At 41.3% G+C, this 27456-nt stretch overlaps 1 protein-coding gene across 1 annotated transcript in view; it reads left to right on the forward strand.

The window, feature by feature from the left end:
* Positions 1 to 27456, forward strand: part of RYR2 (ryanodine receptor 2) — a 719385-nt gene that overhangs the window by 523197 nt on the left and 168732 nt on the right. Inside the window, exons 58-64 of the mRNA XM_073338199.2 lie at positions 1699 to 1825; positions 3802 to 3917; positions 9443 to 9507; positions 10784 to 10905; positions 14140 to 14189; positions 24381 to 24441; positions 26090 to 26328. Coding sequence (XP_073194300.1) covers positions 1699 to 1825; positions 3802 to 3917; positions 9443 to 9507; positions 10784 to 10905; positions 14140 to 14189; positions 24381 to 24441; positions 26090 to 26328 — 780 coding nt within the window. The remainder of the gene's footprint in view (positions 1 to 1698; positions 1826 to 3801; positions 3918 to 9442; positions 9508 to 10783; positions 10906 to 14139; positions 14190 to 24380; positions 24442 to 26089; positions 26329 to 27456) is intronic.

The following is a 27456-nucleotide window of genomic DNA, read 5'->3' on the forward strand; positions in this document are numbered from 1 at the left end:
GCTGCCAGGATTTCACCCAGTATCTATAATTGATATTCATGCAGTCAGCTGTATAATGAATGTTGACACTTTTTCGTCAGACAATACAGTTTTATATTTTATTAAACATTTTTCACGTATGCACATCTCCCTCAAATGCACAAGCTTTTCTTACTAATGAAAAACTCGGTTGTTTTGCTTTCTTATGATTTACATTGGATTTGGATGTCTATTTATTTTGTATGTGTTTTTCATGTCTGTCTAAAGGAATAGCATTGAGAACTCAGCAGCATGTGTGAAACATGACACGAAAACCAAAAATACCTGACATTAATTTAGTATCTGCACCCATTTGTTTTAATGGAGAAAACATAGATTTGTCTGCCAGGATTTCATTTTTCATGCATTTTAAAGACCTTACTCAGACCTCCTGAAAAATTCTAAAGAATCTCCTTTTTGAAAACATCTCTTCTTATGTGTAGTGTTTTCTGAATTGGATTTGCTTCCTTGCTGTTATATTTTCATTAGAGACTTGCTGTGGTAGCAAAATACTTACCTGAAGTTATCATTTTTTGTGACGTCATAGTAATTTCCGCAGTAATTAATTGTGGGCTGTTAAAGAATAGTGACTTTGGGTGAGAAATAAGAACTGAGAGCCAATGAATTCTTAAGTCCAAAGAAAAACTCAAAGATAATGTTTTTATGTAAATATGCACACTGGTAGTTGTAATAATTATCTTATGGATTTATACTCATGAAAAACTGACTGTATGTGCAACCAGTGAGAAATTATAAAGCCATATTTTTCTGGAAAATTTTAAATTTTATTTCCTTAATTATCTTTTTTTCTCTCTCCACCACAAAAAGCTGGTCAGAGTGATCAGTTGTCTGAATTATCCCTGAATATCATGCTTTGCACATTTTTCCATGTAGTATTGACTTTTGTATTACTATAAAATAGATCCACATCACAATTTGATATTTATCTCGATACACTTTTATTTTGCTAAAAATGTGAGCCCTTTGTTATTACCACTGTATTTATAAAAAGCAAAGAACTCTGCTTCTCAAAGGGGCAAATTTTGGTCCCCCTGGAAGTTTCTGCCAGTGACTTCAGTATGACTAGCCAATGACACACAGTATTTAGCAGCAGTGTTTTTGAATTATACTATTTATATACTAATTATACTATAGTGAGCTCTTAAAGATAACTACAGCTGATCATGTTGGACATTTTCTTTGGAAAGAGGAGAAAAAAGCAAAAATGTAAAATCTAACCAGACACAAGTTTTAGCAGTGAGGGAGTGGTGATGTGCTGTGAAGCGTAACCACTGGCATAATGTGAAGTCATAATTGTAACTTTTTAAGTGCTTTTTCCCTACTAGAATTTTTTTTTATCAAGGATGTTGATGCTTCTTTCTACCATGAGGTTTGCAGGTCTTGGGAACATTTGACTAAGTTACAAATATGTATGTAGTCAGGTCTATAAATATACTTCAGATGTATATTCAGATACTCCGTGTGGGAAAACAATGTGCTTAGTGAAACAAAAAAGTAAATTATTGGTACTTTAGAGTAAAGAGGAACCTATCATGTATTTTACTAGTTGTTAGAGTGACCTACAAAGCACTGCATGTTGTCACAGGCTTGTTACAAACAAGGACGTGCCATCTAACCACATGTTTCTAACTACTTTGTCATTTTCTTGACATTTTGTAGTAGGAGGAGGCAACCACCCTCTGCTGGTTCCCTATGACACGCTGACAGCCAAAGAAAAAGCCAAAGACCGAGAGAAAGCACAGGATATTTTCAAGTTTCTACAGATCAATGGATATGTTGTCTCCAGGTAAATTCACATCCAATACAGAATTTGCTTCACAGCAGATAATTAACCCTCCTTAATATCTTGTTTAATATAAAAGGATCTAAAGGAGTGTTAAGCTTAAGGGTTTTTTTAAGATAATGAGGGAACAAATCTGCTTGGCCCTTACATGAGTACCTGGTAAGGGCAGGGTGGGGAAACAGAAACTTTCCCCAACCTAGCTTACAGAGCCCAGGCCGAATTCTAATCCCTGTATACTGGGGAATTCTGGGAGGTATTCTATGTCAGTTATTCAGTGCTCCTCAGAAAGCTCCCCTGTATCTGAGTACTGTCAGCTCCATTGGGTTCCCCTGCTCCATCTCCTGCTTTCTACTCTATATCCCACACTTAGGGGAGGACTCCCAGCCCCTTCCACTGCCCTGGGGATGCTGAGAGACTGTCTTATCCAGAGGGTGAGGGGAAACAGGCCTCAAGCCTACAATTTCCTCCCTGCCCCAGTACCAAGGAATTGTTTCTGCCCACCTCAGCTGGCCAGGACTCTATTTCCCTCTAGGAAAGCCTGGCTAGATCCCTCTGTGGCTTAGAGGTAGCCTGTGAATTGACCTCCTGCTTCTGCCAGGTTGTCTCCACTCATCCCCAGCTGCTGCTGCTGATCTTCTACCTCTTGCCTCAGGGCTGGCCTCTGCTCCAGCTGCCACTGCTGCTGCCCAGTCCCTAACTCGTGGAGTGGGGTGTCCTGCCTCTTCTTCTCCCGGGGGCATGTGGAAGTCAGAATTGTCCCTAGCTGCTACATCTGTGAGCTCTCCTGCAGTTTGTCATTCCAGACATTGCTCCATTTTGCTCAGCTGCTGTTTGTTCTGCAGAAATAGCAGTCTCTGGAGGCCCAAGAAGGCTTTACATAGAGGTGGGGTTGGCTGAGAGAGCCAGTCACCTCCCCTCATCTCCCCTGGATGAGAGGCAGAATAATCTCTCACCCTCCTTGAGGCACATTCCTATGTGCATTTTGAGGCATGAAGAAACTTAGCTCCAGTATGTCGGCATGAGCTCTCTCTTTTCCTTTCTAGGAGTTAGCCATTTCCTGCTGATCCAACCAAACTTCTCTCCATTGAGATGGGGAGAGGCATTTAAAATTCAAACTACATTGTAGTTGAATATATGGTACTTTAGATAAAATTTACTGCTATATTGTAGTTATCAATCATTGGGAAGTAGTCGTATACTGTATAGGATTGTCAAAGGTAAAACAATTCAAAATTGGGTGCCCCAGATTGGGAATCACAATTCAGTAAGAGGCCCTGATCCTCAGATGTCCTATTCACTTAACTCCCTCTGAAAATTAAGGGTGTTATTTAGCTATCTGAATCATAGGGTTAGAAGATACCACAAGAGTCATCTAGTCTAACTCTCTGCGTACATGCAGGATTTGTTGTGTCTAAACCATCCAAGATATAAATGTGTGTGTGGGTGTCTAACCTCAGACATCCAGTTATGGACATTTTAGCCTATGAGTTTAACTTAAAAGAGTGAACTGCTGACAAAAATTTAGTGCCATTTTGGCAAAAATTCAATGAGAAAGATTAAATAAAACTTGAGTTTTGATGCACTGTTATTACTGAATGTTTTTTCTGTGAATATGAATATTTTGATAGCTTCAAAATTACTCATCTTGGAGGGGTCAAAGCTTAGGAAACAATGTAAGACAGTAACACATAACTGAGAAAGAAGCTTAAAATGTGGGAGCAATATCTTCAGCAAAACCGTTTTTCCATAAGCCTTATTTGAGGAATCTGTATTTTTGTGTAACTGGCTAAAGTATAAGTAAAGGTATAAAAAAGACAAATTTGTGTGACAGAAGAAAATTTGGCTCCAAATAAGAAATGTTTCTTATCCTAACAGACAGTTGAGAAGTACCAGAGTAGGTAGCTTTGGACTATTTAGTGAATTAAGACTGCATTGAGTCATCCTTCAGTGTGTGGGAAATTATTTATTTCTTATTTCAGAGGATTAAAGGACCTGGAGTTAGACACACCTTCCATTGAGAAACGATTCGCTTACAGTTTCCTTCAGCAGCTGATAAGATACGTGGATGAAGCCCATCAGTACATTCTGGAGTTTGGTATAGTACCTACTTACGTTTTTACTAAATATTTTAACTGATGAAATTTGCATTGAAAAAATTAAAAACAAATGTATAGTTTCCAAAAATATCCTTTTCTTAGAGTGTATGGTCTTTTTCTGAAGGACATTAATTATGTTTTTTGGAAGGTGTCAGTACAATGGCTATAATAGAACTTAGCATAGTAGACTGATTTAACATCTTATCTGTGGGATAGCCCTTTCAGACTTCATCTAGTCACTCCTGAGGTATAGGTTTGAGACAAAAGGCTTTCAGCCTACCCATATGATAACTTAAATCCTTTGAATCATATCATCTTTAAGATTTGTAATATTACTATCAACAGTAGTAGTAGTAATATAACATTAATGAATATATCATTATCCAGAGTCTCAGAGAGCTAGAGCTGAAGTGAGGAATACAAACTATGTCTCCTGACTCTGCATATAAAGCAGTGAGAAAACTGCAATTTTTGCTCTGTGGTGATAATCTATATTCTGCATATTTGTGTGCAGCAGGTGGCCACAAACCAACCCCTTCAGATCGATGAATTCAAACCTATAATTTTCTTATTCTCTGGAACCTTCCATCATATTCTGGAACATCTTACTTACAATTCTGTATGACTCCAGCTGCCTACTGAACCTGGTGACCCCATCTTCCTGGGACACCAGCTGGCCACTCCCTCAAAAAAAACCTCGGCAGTATCATGTTTGCAGATGAGGAAATAGCCTGTCCACTCCTAGTTCTCAGAGGGTAACAGTAGAAGTAAACCTTCCTCTCTGATGGTGCTACACTAAGCTTCAGAGCTAATTACCCCCTAGTTTATACTTTTAAATAAATAAATAAATATAGACGTCCTTTCCATAAAATATAAATACAAATATCAACTCCACCATAATTCAACATCACTTCTAAATCATGTAATCCCCAATCAGCAAACCAGACAAAATAAAAATGAAACCTGCCTCTCTCCTCATCAGTTCTCCTCCCTCACAAACCCCCCCCCCCCTTTTTCAAAAGCTTAGAAAAAATGAGCTCTTTCATGTGCCCTGCAGGCCATTCAATTCAGGCTATACCAAGAGCATGTAGGGAGGAGTGAACTCCAAAGCTATGGGTTCCTCACAGAGAACCAGCATCCACCTCTCATCTACACCAATGAGACTTTGGTTCAAGTGGCTCTGCTGTTCTCATCTGTGGAGTAAGGCAAGGGGAGAGAAGTGGTGTCTGTGGTCGGTAAGTCCAAAGCCAAGCTGGGGGTCACAGCCAGATGTCAGGAGGTCATGACTCCCCTGCACCTTCCATCTTGCTAAACGTGAGAGGAATCCCAGCTAGGTGAGGGGGAGGCTCTGGGGAGTGGGGAAAGGCCCAGTATAGAAAAGGTTGTGAACCACATTCCTGAGTTATTTACAGTTTTACACATGAAAATCAATATTTTACACTCTACTCAAAACCCCACAGGCAACTAGTGTAGCTCATGGAAGTTCGGATTCCTTGTGCTTATGCCAATGTATTCCATTAAACAAGTAAGCCACCACACTCGTGGCTAGATTCAGTTTCCACATGGTGTTAGTGTTCCAATTCAAGATTTCTCTAGTAACCACAAAGGACATAATGGGGCTTCACTTCCTAGTGTTGACTGTGAGGGAACCTCTGAGGATTTGCTAGCTACAGTATTGCACTATTTCTTCAGGGCTTTGCTTGCTTTACAGAGCCATGCCATACCTGACCGAGTTTGGCCAGTTTCTCTCCTTTCCATAATTACCTTGGAGATTAGGGAGGTGTATCGGCCCTATTTAGCAGTCATAGAACCCAGGGAAGATTCATGTGGGAGGCAATGGGAGAGGGAGGAGACATCAGGGCCTCATTAAAGACACCAGTAGAGAGTTCTCGGACTTGACTAGAGGGAATCAACTATTGGTGAGAGGGAGGGAGGGCTGGCCAGCTGGGATGAAGAACTTCCAATTTCCATTCAATGTAAACTCCCTTCTCCTTAATTCACAAAACACTGTGACTCTCTAACCCCGATTTATTCCAAGTCGGTCAAGGTTCACTATCATCTGCTTTTAAAGGAGCAAATCAAACCAGGCACCTGCGCTGCCATGTAAATCCTACTGGCAGTGGAACATGTGCACAGTGGCTTCTGAAACGTCCATGAGCATATGAAAGGAATGTCCTTTCTCCCCCTCATCCCACCCCAAGCATTTTCTGAGGCTGAACACAAGGCTTGAATGTTCAGCCCTGCATACATAACCCCAGAAATGTCATAAAAAGTGAGCTCAGCTCAGCATGCCTTTCCAGCAAGATGGAGTTATGCCAACAGGAGAATAAAGATTTGACATCATTTAGGTAGAAAAAGAATTCATGCCAGTTTTTGCCCAATGTAAGTGAAAGATGCACAGTGCATAAATAGTGACAGATTAGAGATGCACCTCTAAAGAATACATTTCCATGAGTAGACAAGTAGAGAGAAGGAAATTTAATTTATGATGGGTAGTCTGGCATTGAGATTTAGGCTTTGTCTACACACAATTTGGGCTATATGAGTGTGAACTGCAGTGAACACTAGTGTGCTGTGTAGTAACTCCCCTGTGTGGACAATGTAGGCACAAACCTAGTTCATGATAATGTAGTCCTATTTAAACAGCACTAAGTTAATGCAAACTTGGTACCTTTTAGTCTGCCCATAGAGTCCACACAGAGGAGTTACAGTGCCGCAGGCTAGTGCACATTGCAATTCAGGCCCCCCGCAGTCTGAACTGTGGGGCTATATAGCCCTTAGAAACAGATCAGTCTGCTGATTTCCCATTGATTTCACTTTACCCATTTAGTTAACTGGGTGAATTTGATCCTAGATAGAGGTTTCTGCACAAGTCTGTAGAGTGGGAGGGTGGAACAAGTTCCCCTGGTTTTGGGACGTCTATTCAGGAAAGCACATGTTGTATCCTCTTGTAGTGCATCCACTCTGCACTCCCCTTGCTCACAGGAGCTCTAGGGCTATCTACCTATCTAGATTAGGCACTTCAGTGGCCCCCATTACCATCGTAGATGAGTCCTTCACTGTCTTTAGCATTATTTTCACAACATGCCGGTAGGTAGACCCCATTTTACAGATGGGGAACGGAGAGATTAAATGATTTGCCCAAGGTCACCCAGGAAGTCTGTGGCAGAGTAGAGAATTGAACCCAGGTCTCCCATGTCCCAGGTTAGTGCCCAGTCATCCACCCTCTTTGCATGAGCATTTTTCTTCAAATTTCCTGTCATTGACATACCACTAGAACACGTCCATCGGGGTAGTAACTGCTAGCATTTTAACTAGGGTGACCAGATGTCCCGTTTTTATAGGGACAGTCCCGTTTTTTGGGACTTTTTCTTATATAGGCGCCTATTACCCCCCACCCCATGTCCCATTTTTTCACAGTTGCTATCTGGTCACCCTAATTTTAACTGCTGTGTTGTCTTAACTATGGTTAAAGTAGTCCTGGAGGCAGTGGCGGATTAATGATTTTGCCGCCCCTAGGCCCAGAAATAATTGCTGCCCCCCCCAGCTCACTTCCGCTCCGATTCCGCCTCTGCCTCTTCCCCTGAGCTCGCCCCCAGGTCCTGCTTCTCCCCGCTCCCTGCCAGTGCTTGTGCGCGAAACAGCTTCGCGAAGGAGGGGGGAAGGGGGGAACGTGGCGCACTCAGGAGAGGAGGCAGGGCCAGGGCGGGGATTTGGGGAAGGGGACCATTAGGGACAGGGAGGGGGTGGGGAATGAGGGCGGAGAAGGGGTGGAGTTGGGGCGGGGCTGGGGGCGGAGGGCGCGAACCGGCACCGGGGGAAGCAGCCTCTGGCTGCTATTATAAATTTGCCGCCCCTGCAAATTTGCCGCCCTAGGCCTAGGCCTTGTTGGCCTAGGCGTTAATACGCCGCTGCCTGGAGGACACAGTGGTTTAAAATACCAGAGGGCCCCAAGTACCTTGTCTACACTAGTGCTCCCATAATTTCTTCTCTCAGCTTATCTACACCACACTGTTTGGGGGAATCAGATGAAAAATGCCTAATTAGATAAGGTCTGGGAGGAATTGTGCTTCCACTGGGACAGTGAAGCTCTTCAATGCTCCCTATACAGGACAGATCCTATAAGATGCATTCCAACCGTGAATATGCGTGAAAGAGCACACTAATAAACTTTAAAAAAGGATGCAGTTCGTTCATATAACTTCTTACATTATCACAGGTTTTACTCCTGGTGCATGTAATTTGCCACACTGGTTGGACAATATCAAAGCCCCGGTTAAATTTTTTCAACCTTCTGGACTGTTAAAGTGAGGAAGACTCTTACCTGCTCAGAGCCATCTAAAACAGCATGTGTTTTATTCTGTGCAATGAACAGTTGTTGCTCATTTGATCACGGTAAATGTTTCAAACTCCTTGAAAAAAAGAATGATTTATTTCCCTTCCTCTTCGCAAAACAAATGGGGTGGAAAAAGTTACAGGTTTTTTGCTTCACTTGGACATGTGTCTAACACTAATTGCTTATCAGGATTTTGCAGATTGCAACAGATGTGTTTATCAAATGGTATCTGAGTTTCATTGTAGTGTGGCAAGTGAAGTAAGTTTACTCTCCAGTGAGTACTTCTTAATTAATTGCATTCTTTAGACAGAAAATTCTTAACCATGCAATCAAAATCCAATAGTTTTGTAAAATATGGGGGAAAGCTGGTTTAATCATAATCTTTGTAGTTCATATATATAATTACTCTTTTGAGGTATTGAGCTTCCCTAATCTAACTTTAATTCTTTCTGTGGAATTCAGTTATGTGATTTGAGAGAGAGAGATTTTTCTCTCCTTTATTCTTTTATTTCTTAGGTTTTTTTTCTGTGCTTACACTCAGTATGCATCATACTGAGCACTGCTACTGAACAAGAGAACCACAACAGCAGGCCACGAGAACTGAGTGCTAGATCTGTGATTGAAACACAGAGTCAAATTTCCTTTCCTGCTACTCTTGTCCTAGACACAGCCTTTCCACAGAAAAAGTCATGAAGTGGCTCCCAAGACAGGCTTTTATAATGGGGAAAAAGTTGGCTACATCAAGTAGGGGCCCCAAATTCTGGATGGGCTTTTTTGTATCAAATGAAGTAAATTAAAAGCTACTCTGATTTCTTTTTTTGTTACTTTTAGCTTTATTTATATATGTTAGCAAGGTCTTTATAGGACGTTACCAGCTTTTTCAAAAATAAGAACATTGAGCCAGATTCTTGACTAGACATAGCTCCACTGGCTTCCAGGGTGCTACACTGATATACACCACCAGAGGTTTTGGCTCCTTATTTTTACCCCCCTTTTATAATGTATCTTATATCGGATGAAGCAGTCTTAAAATACATATGTAACTAATATATGTTATCTGAAGCATATTAAAACCTAGCCCTAAAGAAGAGAAGCAAATTACTTCCTCTGAAGTGTGCATATTTAAAGTATAGAATAGCATGTAATTTTATTTATTCAGTATGCATCTTAAACTCTTCCTACTCACAGATGGTGGCAGCAGAGGCAAAGGAGAACAGTTCCCTTATGAGCAAGAAATCAAGTTCTTTGCCAAAGTAGAGTATATCTTTGCTTATCCCTTTTCAGTGCAGAAACTGCTTGTTAAGAAACATGTTTGTTCTTGTTATATTTGCATTGGTCTACATTAAATGTGTATTGAATTTTATTGTTATATTGTTGACAAATGAAAAGCTACACAGCTTGAGCAGACTATCACATGAAATATATCTATGAAAAAAATTACCTTTTTCTCCTTAAATTCCCTTTATCTTCTTTCTTTACAGTATACAGCATATCATGCTAGGTATTCATAAGCTCCCCACGTTCTCCCTGTACTGGTTTCGCCCAGTTATGAAGGAGGGTAGACTGTGTCTCTATTATATAATCTTTAGACAGTTAATGTGAGCTATACTTGGAGAAAATACAACTAGATATTTCCCAATGTCACCTTCCTGCTTTCTTTCCTTGTTTTAAAACTATCTTGATGTCTGGTTGTGCCAAAAAGGATTTATCTTTTATACATTAGGAAATTCTGCTTACACCTTTGGCACTCATAAGCTTGCCTGGTGTGTGCATATTCAAGGTGCCTTTTCAATCCATTAATGAATAAGCAGACAGGTGTTGCAACATTCTCTGACCCTGATTCCCTAGCAGTAAATTATAGTCTTTGTACTATAAAGTGCTGTCACAAAATATATCACCATCTGCAGTTTCATCCACTGGGGAACTCATGTTGCTTTTTCCTTTCAAAATTATTCTCAAATGAAATAAGGTTTGGAATTTTTTATTTTTATTTTTTTGAATCCATGCCTGGTGATGGATCAGCCATAGGCACTGAACAGTATGCTCTGTTCATGGGTTAAACTCCATTTGGTGGCATGGGAGGTTTTTGCAGGAGAAGGGGGAATGATGGGAAAAGATGTTCGTTGGGGAGAACAGTTAGTTTTGCTGGAGACTGAGTTTTGCAGGGAGCTGCTCTCAGGCTGGCTGCTGTTTTGATTAGATTTTTTTTAAGCTATGTCAAAGGCATCTGGAGTAATAATAGATATATTTTATTAGAAATATAAATAAATAACCTTTCCCCCTTCATATCCCTCCTAAAAATCCAGGAGGAAAGTAGAAATTCACTTTAGTTCATGTTTTTGGTTGACATCCTAAATACTTGTTTAAAAAGAAGGGGAATTTAAGGATAAACAGAATTTAAAGAGAAAAAAAATGTTACACGTTAAGAAATCCCTCTTGCCATGAAACTGTGATGTGAAATGAATATTATGAACTAGAGCACAAGAAGCCCTGAGTTGACCGTGCCTGTTTTTCTCTGATGTATTTCAGGTTGTGCTCCCTTTAATTGATCAGTATTTCAAAAATCATCGGCTGTATTTCCTATCTGCAGCAAGCAGGCCTCTGAGCAGCGGGGGACATGCCTCTAACAAGGAGAAAGAAATGGTGACAAGGTACAAATAAATAAAGAACAATAGTTGATGTGTAGGCAGGTTTTAGCTTAGTTAGGGGAGGTAAAGTAGCCTTATGGAAACACAAGTGATCTAATGTTTTTCATTTTCTTTCTTGTATTAAGATGATTCATTGATGTTAGAAGGGAGAATTCACACACACAAAAGTCTGTGTGTGTTTCAGACTCTGAATCCAATGCTACTTTTAAAAAGCAGTGGTTGTTATTCAGGTGGACAGGAATCTAAATTTACTCATGTACAGTACAGACAAGTACTAAGACTGTGCAAAAATTGCTGTTCATGCAAAATTTCACAAATACTTTCAAGAACAAAATTTAACCATGGCAGATTGTGAGAACATATTCTCACCCTGCTCTGAGAAGAGTCAAGATGTTCTGTGTATAATTTGACTCACATCTTTTCTGGGACTTTCTTAATAATAGTAACACAACATAAGTCTCAGCCCAACCCTTCTCCCGAAGCTTGTCTCTTCTTAGGCTTTACCTACAGATACCTGTTTGTCTTATGTAAACTCCTGCTAAATTGTCACTTCCACCTCCTCTAAACCAGAGGTCCCCAAACTGTGGGGCGCACACCCCTTAGGGGGCATGGAGGAATATCAGGGGGATGTGGCAGGCCCATGCCAGCCCCTACAGGGGGCAGGGAGGTAGCGCCACTAGCCCCTCCCAGCTCTGCTCTGGTCCCGCCCCCACCTGTGTCCCTGGCTCCCAGCCCTGTGCCTGACCCCATCTCCAGACTCAGTGTGGCTCTGCTCCCATCACCTCGCTAGCTCTCAACCTCAGCCACTAGCTGCGGCTCAGTTCCTGGCCCAGGGCTGGGGCCGAGGCCAAGGCTGGGGTGAGCTGGGAGTGGAGCTGCACCTGGCTGCAGTCCCCTTACCTCTGTCCACTGCCCCCCACCCCAGGGTGTGGACGGGGTGAGGGTGGGTGTGACCCTCAAAAGTTTGGGGACTGCTGCTCTAAACTAAAGGTGGAATTAAAAAAGCCACACCAGTCACAATGAGTCAGCAGGAATCAGTCAGCATATTTAGCCACCATCTTGGCTGATGCCGGAGAACGGACTGGGGCTCTCCAGAGCTGCAAGCATGAGCTGCTACAGTTTGAGCCAAAGTTCACTAGGTAGGGCTTTCACAGACTGATGTTCTCTGCAGATCAGCACACACACCCCAGTAGGTGACCCAGATACGGAGGGCTGACGTGTTTACATGAGGGCTATTCTCTGGTAGCCTTATTGAACATGACTCATAATAGTTGGCATATTAGAGCAAACTAATGGCCCACTTATTCTGACATCTTGTTTCTAACATTGCTTTGTCTGGAGTCCTTCAAGGAATTTAAAAGACACCGTAACACATCTGACCAACCATCTATTACTAGCCTGCAAAATTAATTCTTGATGATGAATGTTCAAGGGCTATAGGAACTCCATCTTACAGTCCTCTGCCATGAACCATCCTACTAGCTGTTCAAAGATTTCAGGGGCCTTGAGAAAGGCAAGGTAAAACTCAAGAGGGAAGGTTTAATTTCAGTATTGAACTTAGGAAGGGGTATGAGATTCACCAAAGCTGTTTTTTATTTCTTAATTGTTTTCAGTTTCCTTTGGACCCTGGCTTCATGTAGGTTTTTCCCAGGATGGAAAGACAGTTTGTCTTTTGAAATACCCAACAAAACCTACGTTTTCTTTTTGGCAGTAAAGTAGATGAGTTTTGAATTGATAATGGCAATGTAGTGATTGTATAGGCAAATCCAACAACCACTTAGTGCTCAGCAAACACACACGGCCTTGGACATTAAATCTTGATGTGTTAATTGGGTGAATGTGGGCCAAGACACTGAGGTTATCCCCAGCATTTTATATAAAGTACCATGGAATTATTAACTTCTACCTTATTAGTGACCAGAGTCTGATGGCATGGACTTTGATTTAATGTCTTCTCTGTTAAGACCAGCCTACTTAGCAAGACAGCCCCTCTTAGTACTGCAATTTTGTAGGATCGATTCTGGATATGAGCCCAAGTATCAGGCCCTTGGCTTTGTTGCCAGCTGGGTCATACTAGGCATGCTAGACATGCTTCATGAGCTCAATTCCAGCCTCAACTATGTGAGCACAGCTTCTACTCAAGTCGATGAGTGTTGTGCTCATACACTGGCAGGAGGAATAGATTGACCTCTATTTAATGTGTTACTTTTTAAATCAAAACGAATTATATATGATAAGATACTTTTGAAAAACTATTCATAGTGGACTAGATGGGTCAGGGGCTGGATAATGGGACATATAGTGTCTTTCACTTTGACATCAGAGGTTGGAATTAGGCCCAGGATGCTGGTGGCCAAAGTAAAATGAGATGATATTCTTAATACAGTTTCTAATGGACTAAGGTCCTTGCCACAGAAAATGACACCACAGTAGACACCAACATACACCCGGAGTGATGTTCTCCTAAAAGATGCAAAGGATTGAACTGGGCCATGAAGAGTGAACTACTCTCTCTGTGGAGATGGAGATGAAGGTTGAGTCGATGGTTGGGGGGCAGTGTGGGGAAGCTTGCACTGCTGTTCCCTTTTCTATGAATAAACATAAAACTTTATTACCCATTGCTCTCAACTGGGCACCATTCATCAGTGCTAAAATTAATTTAAACATGTTAAACAAAACCAGTGGTCATATTTTGTTTGATTTAACCACTTAAACTATTGTTTATTTAGTTCTAATCTTAAATCATTTAAGTTAAATGTTTTAATGGACAAGATTTCATTTTAATTATTTAATCTATTAAATATGATGAGATCCAAATTGGACTAATTAAACATTTACCATCAGACATTTCTATTAATCTGATTTCCTTACATTTCCCCTGCAAATTTTCAAAGATATTTTGAATAGCCCACTGACTGCATTTTAGTTTGTAACACTTCAATGATTATTTCCTTGTGGTTTTTCATAAAACGTTCATATAGAACGCTTTTATATTACTTAGCTTTGCTTTCAGTTTTTTGTTTCTTTAATTAGAATATGTGCTTATTTAACCATGTTTGTTAAGGATATGCACTTTAAATCTCTTTCTTTAGTACTCTCAGTCCCACATTCTGCTCAGAGAATTTCTGCGTGACATCATGTTGCTTTTTCCTGCTCATATATCAGCTGTTATTTTTCTTTCTTCTCCCTTTTTTTTCTTTTTTCCCCTTCTTCTCTTTATTTTTCTTTTGTCTTCAGCCTGTTCTGCAAACTTGGAGTTCTTGTCAGGCATAGGATTTCACTGTTTGGTAAGGAGACCGTTGACAAATACTAGCATGGCCATCACTTGGTTTACTTTGCCATTTTTACGCTGTGTTATGTACTGCCTTGTTGCATGTTGCATGGCTGAATGCATGGTCTTCATGGGCTACTAATGATCCTTTAGGTTGTTAGATCACAGCAGTTTTTAGATGGACAAAAGAGCTTTTGTAGTAATAAAAAAAAGTGTGTGTAAATCTGATTAAGAGGAGATCGATTCTCAGGCTCATTGTCCTACCAAGGAACAGAATTCAAACAAGATCATTATAAAAGTATTTGCTGCTGTATACCTATTCAGTACTGGCCTGCTAAAGTCGAAACAGATTAGCATTTGCACATTTTTTTTATCTCTGAAAGTCACTAAAGCAAAGTCTGTTGTGGGCTGAAATGCTTAACTGATATTCCGTGGAATTCTTCCATTCTCCCAAATGTGCTTAACTCTAGATCTGCATGTCTATCATGTTTCAGACATCACTTGACTATAAAAGTGGTCGGGTGAGTCCTTAATTTCTGCCTGGTGAAAATCACTTCATTGTCTATTCTACACCCATGGTACAATCATTCACTCTCTGCAGTCTTTTCTAACGTCATGCTGATAGAAGGCTAGCTGAAAATCTGTCCCTATGTACGTATCTTCTATAATGGGAGCAGTGAGGACTTCAGCATCCATCATTATCCATTTGGATAATTATCTGGATGATTCCAATTTGATTAAAAAATACAGTTCTTAACCCAGTTCCCATATATTCCTTTCTATTTGAAGGGAAAATATCTGTTTGCTGCCGCACTGTGATATTCCAAAAGTTTATAAACCCTTCTTGTAATCAGTAAAATGAAAAAAAAATGGAAATTAGCTTGGCATCATGTTTTGAAGTTTCAGACTTCTGGGATAAGCAAAGTGGACACAGTTCACCTGTTAATCATTTTACAAAACCATGAGAGAAATGAAATTACTTACATCTAGCAAGAGATGTTAAGAGTAACAAGAAGGGTTTCTTCAGGTATGTTGGCAACAAGAAGAAAATCAAGGAAAGTGTGGGCCCCTTACTGAATGAGGGAGGCAACCTAGTGACAGAGGATGTGGAAAAAGCTAATGTACTCAATGCTTTTTTCGCCTCTGTCTTCACGAATGAGGTCAGCTCCCTGACTATTGCACTGGGCAGCACAGCATGGGGAGGAGGTGACCAGCCCTCTGTGGAGAAAGAAGTGGTTCGGGACTATTTAGAAAAGCTGGATGTGCGCAAGTCCATGGGGCCGGATGCGTTGCATCCGAGAGTGCTAAAGGAGTTGGCGGATGTGATTGCAGAGCCATTGTCCATTATCTTTGAAAACTCATGGCGATAGGGGGAAGTCCCGGACGACTGGAAAAAGGCTAATGTAGTGCCCATCTTTAAAAAAGGGAAGGATCCTGGGAACTACAGGCCAGTCAGCCTCACCTCAGTCCCTGGAAAAATCATGGAGCAGGTCCTCAAGGAATCAATTCTGAAGCACTTAGATGAGAGGAAAGTGACCAGGAACAGTCAGCATGGATTCACCAAGGGCAAGTCATGCCTGACTAATCTAATTGCCTTCTATGACGAGATAACTGGTTCAGTGGATGAAGGGAAAACAGTGGATGTGGTGTTCCTCGACTTTAGCAAAGCTTTTGACACAGTCTCCCACAGTATTCTTGTCAGCAAGTTAAAGAAGTATGGGCTGGATGAATGCACTATAAGTTGGGTAGAAAATTGGCTAGATTCTCAGGCTCAACGGGTAGTGATCAATGGCTCCAAGTCTAGTTGGCAGCCAGTATCAAGCGGAGTGCCCCAAGGGTTGGTCCTGGGGCTGGTTTTATTCAATATTTTCATTAATGATCTGGAGGATGGTGTGGATTGCACCCTCAGCAAGTTTGCAGACGACACTAAACTGGGAGGAGTGGTAGATACGCTGGAGAGTAGGGATAAGATACAGAGGGACCTAGACAAATTGAAGGATTGGACCAAAAGAAATCTGATGAGGTTCAACAAGGACAAGTGCAGAGTTCTGCACTTAGGATGGAAGAATCCAATGCACCGCTACAGAATAGGGACCGAATGGCTCGGCAGCAGTTCTGCAGAAAAGGACCTAGGGGTGACAGTGGACGAGAAGCTGGATATGAGTCAACAGCGTGCCCTTGTAGCCAAGAAGGCCAATGGCATTTTGGGATGTATAAGTAGGGGTATTGCCAGCAGATCGAGGGATGTGATTTTTCCCCTCTATTCGACATTGGTGAGGCCTCATCTGGAGTACTGTGTCCAGTTTTGGGCCCCACACTACAAGAAGGATGTGGAAAAATTGGAGAGAGTCCAGCGGAGGGCAACAAAAATGATTAGGGGACTGGAACACATGACTTACGAGGAGAGGCTGAGGGAACTGGGATTGTTTAGTCTGTGGAAGAGAAGAATGAGGGGGGATTTGATAGCTGCTTTCAACTACCTGAAAGGTGGTTCCAAAGAGGATGGATCTAGACTATTCTCAGTGGTAGAAGAGGACAGGACAAGGAGTAATGGTCTCAAGTTGCAGTGGGGGAGGTTTAGGTTGGATATTAGGAAAAACTTTTCCACTAGGAGGGTGGTGAAGCACTGGAATGCGTTACCTAGGGAGGTGGTGGAATATCCTTCCTTAGAAGTTTTTAAGGTCAGGCTTGACAAAGCCCTGGCTGGGAGGATTTAATTGGGGGTCGGTCCTGCTTTGAGCAGGGGGTTGGACTAGATGACCTCCAACCCTGATATTCTATGATTCTATGCCCAAAATGTGAGAGATTGTTTCATCTTTTTGTGGCGTAATGTCAGTAAAGTGTAAAGTGTGTCACACCACTGCTCTTCATGTATGGTAGGCTGCTTTTCCACAGAATGTTACAACCTCTGTTGGTTTATTTTGGTGCTTACCAAGACAGTCACAGTTAGCATGATTTGACAGATTGTCCAGCTTAGTATTCTATTATTTTACATTTTGGGGAAATATTTTCAGGAGTAGTCTTTCATGGATTAATCTCTTGGATTATTTTTGTAGGATTGATAATGGGCAAACTGTAAAAACTGAGATTGTGAACTTCATATAAGGTCTGTGATGCTAGACGGAAGACAGTTTGCATTGTACATCCCAGCCCAACCAGCCTCCATTTGTGGATTGTGTGGAGAGGGCTTTGCTGGATCTATGTGATGGAGGGTATAGGTGCCACAGAAACAGCTGAGCCTAACTACTGTGGGTGCATCTTCATTAGGAAAAACAGTTGGTTCTTAATCTGCGTTAGCTAACATATGGTAAATACCACAAAGTAAAATCCTCATGACTATATAGGGCAGTTTGTAGTTTTCATGTGTATTAGCAGGTTGAAATAAAGACTGGAGGAGCCTAGAGTTTCACCTGGAACTGCTAACACACGAGAAAACGACAAACTGCCTTCTCTTCACTAGAATTTATGTTAGCTAACTTAATTTAAGAACTCACGTTTTTTTCTAGTGAAGACAAGACCTGTCTGGAAGAGGAAGAGCTCCACATGCAGATCTAGAATATAGTCAGGTCCTAGGAATTTACTTTGCTTCTTATGTGTTTTGGAATGTGTGTTTGAATGAACAAAACAAGCTTAATTGTAGCCTCAGTATGGGACTTGCTACTAGCTGGATATTAACTACATGTACTGTAGTGGTGTCCCTGAACCTCCAACTGCTAGAAGCTGGGACTGGACAGCAGGGAATGGAGCACTAGATAAATTACCCTGTTCTGTTCACTCCCTTCAAAGCATCTGGCACCAAGCACTGTCTGAAAACAAGATACTGGGCTAGATGGACCATTGGTCTGACCCAGTATGTCCGTTCTTATGAGTGGTATGGGATCTGTACACTACTCCCAAAGATAGATTAGCATATTGTGTATAGTAAAAGGAAAGACATTTGTAAAAGCTGTGTTGCCTTAATTTTGAGGAGTGCGCCACACAAAATCAGAAGCTAAGCATGATTGTTTGCCATACAGAAGAACCTGAAGTGTGTTAACCACACTGGATTACTGTGACTGGGTGCCTGGATGGACCACACTGAGAATGCCAGACTCAGGGCAGACTGCAAGAAATAGGACAGACAATCCCCCAAACTGGTATTTTATGCTATAATTAGACCTACCAAAGAGCTTCTGCAGTAGCACACTGGTTAACAAAAAGCCAAACACAGTCCCCTTTAGGCATTCCAGCCCTTGGCTCCCATCTAGACAGTCTAGTGTAATAAAGTGATAGGTTCCTGAAAACCCTATTAATCATACTTAAAGTTCTACCAATCCCAAAGGATCAGGCACTTACCCTCAGGCCAAAATGTACTTCAGATCTTACCCAAATAGCCCACTGGCGGCCAATCCTTTGTAAACTAACTAAAGACTTATTAATAAAAGAAAAGAAGGGAGTTATTAAATGGTTAAGGAATCATATACATACAAGTGATTTTCAGTGTTCATATAACATCACTGCTGTGATCCTGATCCATCTGCTGGCTTGCAAAAGTCTCTTTGGAATTATCCTAAAAGGTTAGAATCCAAATGCAGCTTAGATATAGAGTCTGCTAGAGTCTTTCCATGCCTTTTCCAGAGTATTCCATGTAACTACTTGGAAGATCTCAGTCCCACAGATTAAACTTTCCATGTTCAAAGTTTAGCTGACTAAAGATGAAAGGATCAGGCAGCTGAAGCAGGTTTTTCAAGTGCTTTGAGCACAACATGTGACTGAGGTTTCTTCTTTGTTGAGAGCACACTGTCCCATCACTTTGAAGTTAACATTCTATTTACGGTGCATACACAGGTAATCTAGTTATACTGATTAATGTAAGGTGAATGCCGATCATAGATTATATCCTGGATAAATAAGATGAAGACAATATATGTAATATTGTTAATTTCATGCAGTGTCTCACATCTTTGATCTTAAAGTCTACTGAACACAGTTGCACACACAATGTAAAAACAATTGAGACATGAAAGGAATAAGCATCTACAAGCTAATTGGGTTACATTGTTAAACTTCTTTCAGGATACAGGTAAACACAGACTTAGCATCTACCCTTGATTTCTATTACTGCAAATGAATGGGTTAATGATTGCTGGTCTAATACATCTCTTTGAAATTCACATACAAGTGAATTGTCCTGATTAGGGTGACCAGAAGTCCTGATTTTTATAGGGACAGTCCCAATTTTGGGGGCTTTTTCTTATATAGGCACCTATTATCCCCCACCTCCTGTCCCGATTTTTTATACTTGCTATCTGGTCACCCTAATCCTGATACAATTGTAATGCCTCATTAAGTTGTTATGGGTCATACACAGGTTGGCTGGTCTGCCAGTGTCACAATTACTAGTATTTTTGTTAAGGTTATTCTTCAGCATGGACTTCTTATATGCTGATTATTGGATAACTGAGATTTAACAAGGATAATTTACTGTTTGAGAGCTGTATTTGTGCACTCAGGAGAGTACGTTTATGCACTTTCATTATTATTAATGGGTTGAATTTTCCACAAATTATTTGCAGTGGAATGAGCCTTTGAAATTATATTTTCCTCATTTAAAATTTTTTTTTCTATGAATAGTTTAATTTACTTTTCAATATTGTTTAACTCTGGTATGAGATGCTTTCTCTTTATTTTCAGAGCTATCAGTGTATCAGCCCAATTCTTTATTCTCACTATTGATGACAAAGTGACATACAGTCTGAAACAAATGTTAGCCATGCTGCTAACTGACCAGATTTATCCCATTCACTTTCATGAACAGAGAGGATATTACTCAGGAGGAAAACTCTGTGGTGTTTTAAGGGGGAGGGGATGCTGTTTCTGCCTGATTGTTTGCTCCTTCCTGGGAACCTGCACAAATCCCTCCATTAAGGCATCCTGGAGATGAGTATCCATGGGATTTTGAGTGCAGGGTGTTAACACTGAATTTAATCACTAACATCAGTTCCTGAAGTATCTAGGATTTTTTCCTCAAGGTCTCCCATCCAAGTGCTGATTAAACCCAATCATTTTGCTTATGAAATCTGTTGTGATTGTAGCCCAGGGTTGAACAATCATTCAGATACCCAGTGATCACACTAACTTCTAGGATGCTTTTAGCCTGAACTCTTTAAGTGAAAATGTTTTTGCACTTGCAATTTTTATTGTTCCTTTAGCAGTTACTTAAGTATGCAGTTCCTTTAAGGTCTAGTGGTTTCTTAGCTTTGATTTACTGTACCCTGTTGTTTTAAAGTGTTTTATAATGGAAAGGCTATGTTATGGATTAGAAGAATGTGTTCTGCATTAGGCTCTAGTACCGTGCTCTGGCTACAGGTCTGTTTGGGCAGACCTGCCACAGTTGTGTTACTGCTGTAGAACTTTGTGTTGCATCAGTAGAATTCACTTAATTAGAAACTCCTAATTTCAGGTATTTGTAACTCATTTAAAAAAATCATGGTGATCTGAAATTTGATATGTGGTCTCAGCCTAGAAGCAAAATAGCCTCCCAACATTTTGAAATAAAAAAAGATTGGTCTGGTCTTTATTAATTTAGTGGCATATATACATAAATTAAAAGCGAGGGCACCCCAATTGCTTTTTGTGCTTATATGTGTTGAAAACAGAGTGGAAAAAACTAAATGCTCTAAGTCTAAAGAAATGCAAAGCCCAGAATTCTCACTGTCCCTGCTCCTATGTTTGAGAAGCAAATAGTGCTGTGAAGATGTTGGGCCAAATTCACCAATGTAAGTAAGAGCATAATTTTTCCTGACATACCTAGGGCAGACAATCCAGGAGGAAAGGAGCATACATGCTAATCCACAAAGTTCTCTCATGTATAATGGGTCTCCCAATTACTGGCAGTAGTTTTACTATAACTTTGAGTGTAATAAGTACTGAGTTATTTTGAATACTTTTCTCCAAATTAGGTCCAAACAAAACATATATGTGAAGTTCAAAAATGTTTAGTTTGCTTTTTACAGTGTTAGCAATTCAATTTTCCTTAGCTACATCCAGAATCAGAACCTGGGCTTTGAAAATACCTCATGAAAGTTTCTTCTCACAATGTTTCCAGGCAAAACAAAATAAGGAAGTACTGGAAATCTCATAATGGACCTCATTCTTGTAAAATTTCCAGGCACATTTCCAGACCAAAGGGGTTCAGATAAGCATCTGAACTTCGGATGCTTTTCCAAATATCTCAAATATTTGAAGTTAAAAAGTCGGTAGACATTGGTGATGCTATGGTCTATTTGGGAAAGCATAGTTGTGGAGGAAGGCCGTACCCTTCAGTTGCTGCTGTGCTAATTTACATGAGGAAGGTTATAGGAGTGGATGTCAATACGGATCTTGTGATTTTTAGTTCTCTCCACAATTGCTAAGCTTTCTTTAAAAAAAAAAAAGTCACCCCTTTCTGTTGCAAAAATATAGCTATCATAGACTATGTCTACACTAGATGTCTTTCTCAAAAATATATGGCCCCACAAGTAATAGGAACAGTGGAAGTGCTAGTGTAGACAGATCATCAGTGTTGTAACCACTGTTGTCTTCTAAACATGTTTAATACATGTTGGGCAGAGGTTTCCAAATGAATTGTGATTATATAACAATAACTAAATGAAGAGTAGTGAATTAAGGTTGGTTTTTCTACCTAAGTCCCAGTTCCCGCAAAGACTTGTGCACGTGAATGGTCCTGCTGAAGCTAAATTAATCCTGTTAATACACTTTTTTCAGGCAGGGCCTTAATTTAGAATTTTTGGAATTTTTAAACTTTCTTTAATTTCTTAATCTTTTAATATTACTTCAGTGTAAGTCTGATATGTCCCAGTGAAGTTTTTTCCTATTTTTACTATCAGAAAGAAAGCACACGCACACAACTTCTGGGGGGGTAGTCTTAAAAATTGGCTTGTTTTCAGCATGTTTAGACTATAGTAGACTCCACCCTACTGACCCTCACTATAGAGACTAGCTGACCCTGGCAAAGCACAGGACTCTTGCTGTGAATGTAAATAAGAGAATGTATCAACCAGTTCCTGCTGTGAGATTATGAGTAAGGCTACAATTTTTTTCACGGTTATTTTTAGTAAACATCATGACCAGGTCACGGGCAATAAACAAAAATTCATGGAGCCCATGACTTGTCCATTACTTTACTACAAATAAATGGGGGGCAGGGCTAGGTAGGGGGAAGGAGTGGAGTCCCATGTGGGGGGACTGACAGGCCAAGCCCCCCACCATATGGCCACAGCAGAGGGCACAGCCATGGGGGGCGCACAGCCCCTGCTCCAGAGCTGGCCCAGCTGTGGGACAGAGGTGAGTGACTCCCACTGCAGCCCCCACCAAGCCCCAGCATGGGGGCACATGACACTGGGAAGCCGCAAGGGGCACGTGCACCCCAAGCTGCAACCCCTGGCGAAAGCTGTGGGGCTAGGGTACACTGCTATGGCTGCAGCCCCGCCAGCCTGGGATGCCGTGGGACCAGGGCATGTGTCCCTTACCAAGTCCGGGATGCTGTGGGGCTGGGGTGGGTGCATGGACCCAGCTGCAGCTACCGATGGAAGCTGCAGGGCTGGGGCGCATGGCCTGGCTGCAGCTGCTGGCAGAAGCCCTGGGGCTGGGGTGCACGGCCCCAGCTGCAGCCCTGCCAAGCCTGGGACACCATGGGGCCGGGGCCTGCAGCCCGCGCCAAGTCCAGGACGCCGTGGGGATGGAGTGCACAGCCTGGCTGCAGCCACTGGTGGAAGCCCTGGGGCAGGCCCAGCTGCAGTCCGCCCAAGCCTGGGATATTGTGGGGCTGGGGCGCACAGCCCCGGGACGCCGTGGGGCTGGGGCGCATGGCCCATACCAAGCCTGTGCCAAGCCCGGGACGCCACGGGGCTGTGGTGCACGGCCTGGCTGCCGCCCCCACAAGCCCGGGACACCACAGGCCTGTGGCCCATGGCCCCCGCCAAGCCCAGGACATATTGGGGCTGGGGAGCACCAAGCCCCAGACATGTGGAAGTTGTGGGTCTCGGGCTCCGGCTACAGTCCCTGGCCCCTGCTGCAGCCCCCCGGAGGAAGCAGCAGGGCTGGGGCTTGCAGGGTCTTGGTTCCAGCCAGCCCCAGTTGCAGGGCAGGGGCGCACAGTCCCCACTCTTTCTCCTGAAGCCCTAGAAGTCACAGAGGTCCAGTAAAGTCATGGATCTTTGTGATCTCTGTGAGTAAATCGTAGCCTTAATTATGAGTAATGTAAAGAAGCCCTCCCAAATGCCACCATTGCATCTAGTTCTCTATGGTCTGCCTTTTGAAAATCTCTATTTCACTGAAAAACATCATTTTTCATTGTAGGTACAAATCAATGTTTAAAAACATACTACTACTCAATTGTTGGTTCCTGAAGACCAAGTAATTTTAGAAGTGTAGAAAGGAAAGAGAGAGAGAAATCCATCTTTGTAAACAGGTGGGGGAATTAACTCTAAAACAGTGAAATAATATATATGGATCATGTATGTATGGCCAAATTCTGCCCTGTGTGTTAACTAATGAGACTCCTTATTTTAGTGGATGATATCCATTTATGCCAATGTCTGAATTTGTGCTTGATACTTCATCATAAGAAAGTTTATTATAGAGCATTAGGTGGAGAACTGCAAGAGTTGTGAGAAGTATTTGTGTTGCTTTTCAGGAAGATATATCTGATTTCAAAGATCCCGTAGTAGATCACTTCAGCTTAGCTGCTATGTTCAGGGTCTAACATCTTTGTCATCTTATATGAATGCTTGTTTCTTGTATCAGTGAGGCAGCACCAAACTGAGAGCATTAGATAACCTTTGTTACCTGAGAGAAAGAAAATGAATGCTCAGATAAACTGGAATCAATTAAAGTGAAATTTTCAACAACTTAAATGAAATACAAATAGTACACTGCAGCTCTAATTAACATCACATCTAAGTGCTTCATGAGTGCCTCAGATGTTTGAGGGAGAGATGCTTTGAGTGCCTCAGCTATTTGATCAGAAATGCTTTATTGTCTGTGTAAATAAAGTTAATGCAACAAACTGCATGTTTTTAACTTGACTGTTAAAATCACGCAGAAGCTGAATTGTGCCCCTGCTGTGTCATTTACTGCTTCTTTGAAAATGACAAAAGTTAACAAAAATAGGAATGCTTTAATGCAAACTCATTTTAATTGGTGGATCATTTTGCTTCCTGTTTAGGAAATGATGCAACATCAATAGTCAACTGTCTTCATATACTTGGCCAGACTTTGGATGCAAGGTAATGCTGAATACATTTTCTAAAGTATACAAAAATCACTTAAAACTGAATAGCACATGTACAGTAGAATTGGGGGGCTGATTATCCGTACATGGCCACAGAATTTCTAAAATAAAAAAGGGTTGTCCTGCTGAAATAGTTCCTATACTGAATGTTGTTTCTTTATTGTTCTTGATAACCCAAGGGTTTGATAAGAGAACATAGAGCTTTTCATCTCTAGCTCACTGTTCCAACTCCAGGCCAGTTCAGTAGTGACCAAAAACTGCTGGCTGTTCATGGGTTTTGTCTCGAGTGAATAAGTGTCTCAAAAACTGTCATAACTATTGGAAATAAATTACTGTTTTGCTTACAACCTCATGATCAGAGAAGTCAAGAATTGAATTGGCATAGAGTGAGGCATGCTTTCACTCTTTGAGTATGTTTTTACTGCTGAGCTAACTCGGGTGATTATTTGAGATTTGCCCTTAACCTGTCCAAACACAAACATTCTGACCTGAGTTTAGTGGTGTTTTCAGCCCAGGCTAGCTGACTCAGCTGGGTCTATAGGCTAAAGTGTGGCTGTTGCATTTGTTCAAGCCAGTAAAGTGCCCACTCAACCACTCAAGTGCTGATAGTCCTCAGATGCCCTCCTCACAGTTCCCCCTGACATGTCCAGAAGCACAGACAAGTTCTCCCACAATTCACTAGGTAGAAGAATCACAGAGCAGCTCACACCAGCGCTAAGAACCATGGCATGTGCCCCCCCAGAAGGCCTGGTGACACATGGGTGAGTGCAGTAGCAGTGAGGATATAGTGAGTTGAGTATGGCTTTGCAGTATGGCTGCCCACACTTAGGCTAGGTTAACTCAGGTGCCAGTCACCCAAGTTAACTCTTCAGTGAAGGCATACCCATAGAAAGGTCCCTCCAGGTCAGGATTGAGGCACTTTTATATAGCTGTATATGGAAGCTTGCATTGCTGCCACCCATGCAGTACATATTCTGTGAATAAAAGAGGTTACTTTAGTCTCCTGGCCTGTCAATCTAGCGTTTTTCACCTGGGCTGAGTTCTCTCACACAATCACAATGAATACTCTGTGAAATTGTACTTTGCTATGAATAGAGGACCCCTACAGTCAACTCAGCTAGCCTTGTGTTTCTGTTTGAGGACAGTGACACTGAATTACAATATTGCATACAAGTGATTGTAGTTATATGACCAACATGTTCATGTTGCTCTTTTTCTACTACAGATTTTAACTGTGGCTTTCAGAAAACCCATTCTGATTTTTAAAATTGCTGAAGCAAAATCTGGCTATGGGTAGCATTTTGGCTTGCAGCTTCAAACAACCATAAGCTTTCTATTTTGATGATTTAGCAGGCTTCCTCATTCCTTGTTCTTATGAAGCATTTAAGCCCTTTCCTTAAGAAGCCGAGTCAATGTAAAATGAATTGAAATCCCTTCTGGTCTGCAGAGTGACACTCTGACACTGCTTTTCAATTGGAACATGCTTGCTTGAATTGCTTTCTTGTGGGAAAGAAGATTTTACCCAATAGGAAGGTTTTCCCAAGATCTTGTGTGTCTTTTTTTTATATCAGTCAGGAATAGACTTTGTTTTGTGCTTTCTCTAACAGAATATGATCTTTAATTCTTTTATATGTAATGCACAGGACTGTGATGAAGACTGGTCTGGAGTCTGTTAAAATGGCATTGAGAGCATTTTTGGATAATGCCGCAGAAGATCTGGAGAAGACAATGGAAAATCTTAAGCAAGGCCAGTTTACACACACAAGAAATCAGCCAAAAGGAGTGACACAAATCATTAACTACACCACAGTGGCTCTCCTTCCAGTGCTCTCTTCATTATTTGAACACATTGGACAGCATCAATTTGGAGAAGACATAATATGTATGTATTATTTAGAAATGCCAGACAGCTAATGATCTTTCTTGTTTTGTACTGAGGGTTATTACAGATTGGCTTCTAATATATGGGGACAAATCCTGACAAAACTCTGCCAAAATGTTCACTGATTTAAATGAGAATTTGTCTTAAGCTTAGAATAAGGTATGCAGGTTTTATCTCATTGTGTACAAATTTGGGAAGGCGTGTGGATTTGTGGTTAGAAGATAGGATTAGAAATCTGGATTATATTTCTGGCTCTGCCATAGACTTGCTATGTGATCTGGCATAAATCACGGAGTCTCACTCTGCAGCAGTTTATCCATCTGTAAAATGGGAATAATAATATTTATCACACAGGCGTGTTGCAAACTTAATTTTTGTATAGAACTTTGAAGTTCTCTGATGATATCTGTTGTAATGCAACCTCATTCATTCAAACTTTTCAAGCAAGGTTATGTCACCTGACTTTAGCTGCAAACATGACCTTCTTTCAGTTGATGGGGTGTCAAATGGGTGCATGAGGCAGAACAGGAGGAACTGCTGAAGACATCTGCAAGGGTCTGATGTGGGGAGGTACTTCTGAAGCTCCATTTCTGTGGAGTGTAGGAGCACAGTTGATGTAGAACGTACATTTTGTAAATCATCTCATTTTGGAGAGACTAAAGCTGTTTTCTCACAGTGCCTCTTACAGTCCACAAAGCAGAGTTTCAATCTTGTACTGTTTAGAAGCCCCATGGGAATTCTAATAGCCAGCTCCCCTTCTATTGTGGGCAGCAATTCTTCTCTTTCAACAATTCTCCATTTCTGAGCTGGCCAGCTTCAAGGAAGGAGTCCACTCAGGGAGGATCTAGAAAAAGATCAGACTCAGTCATCTGCATTTTCTATGCCTGAGAAAATATAAAATAGCTCTGTGGAAAATGGTTTTCTGATATTTATAATTTGACTGGGTGATGCTATACTATAATTTTTATTTCTTTATAAATGATGGCTGAAGACATTTAATTTCAGTGTCTAATTAACATAATCCAAAACTTAAAAGCTGTGGGACTATACCTATAGAATATCAGGTATACTCCTACTCCTTTTTGTTTTCTGATCCCGATAGAATTTCATCAGTAGCCTCTGATACTT

The sequence above is a fragment of the Lepidochelys kempii genome, chromosome 3, assembly GCF_965140285.1.
Source record: "Lepidochelys kempii isolate rLepKem1 chromosome 3, rLepKem1.hap1, whole genome shotgun sequence".
NCBI classification, from domain to species: domain Eukaryota; kingdom Metazoa; phylum Chordata; order Testudines; family Cheloniidae; genus Lepidochelys; species Lepidochelys kempii.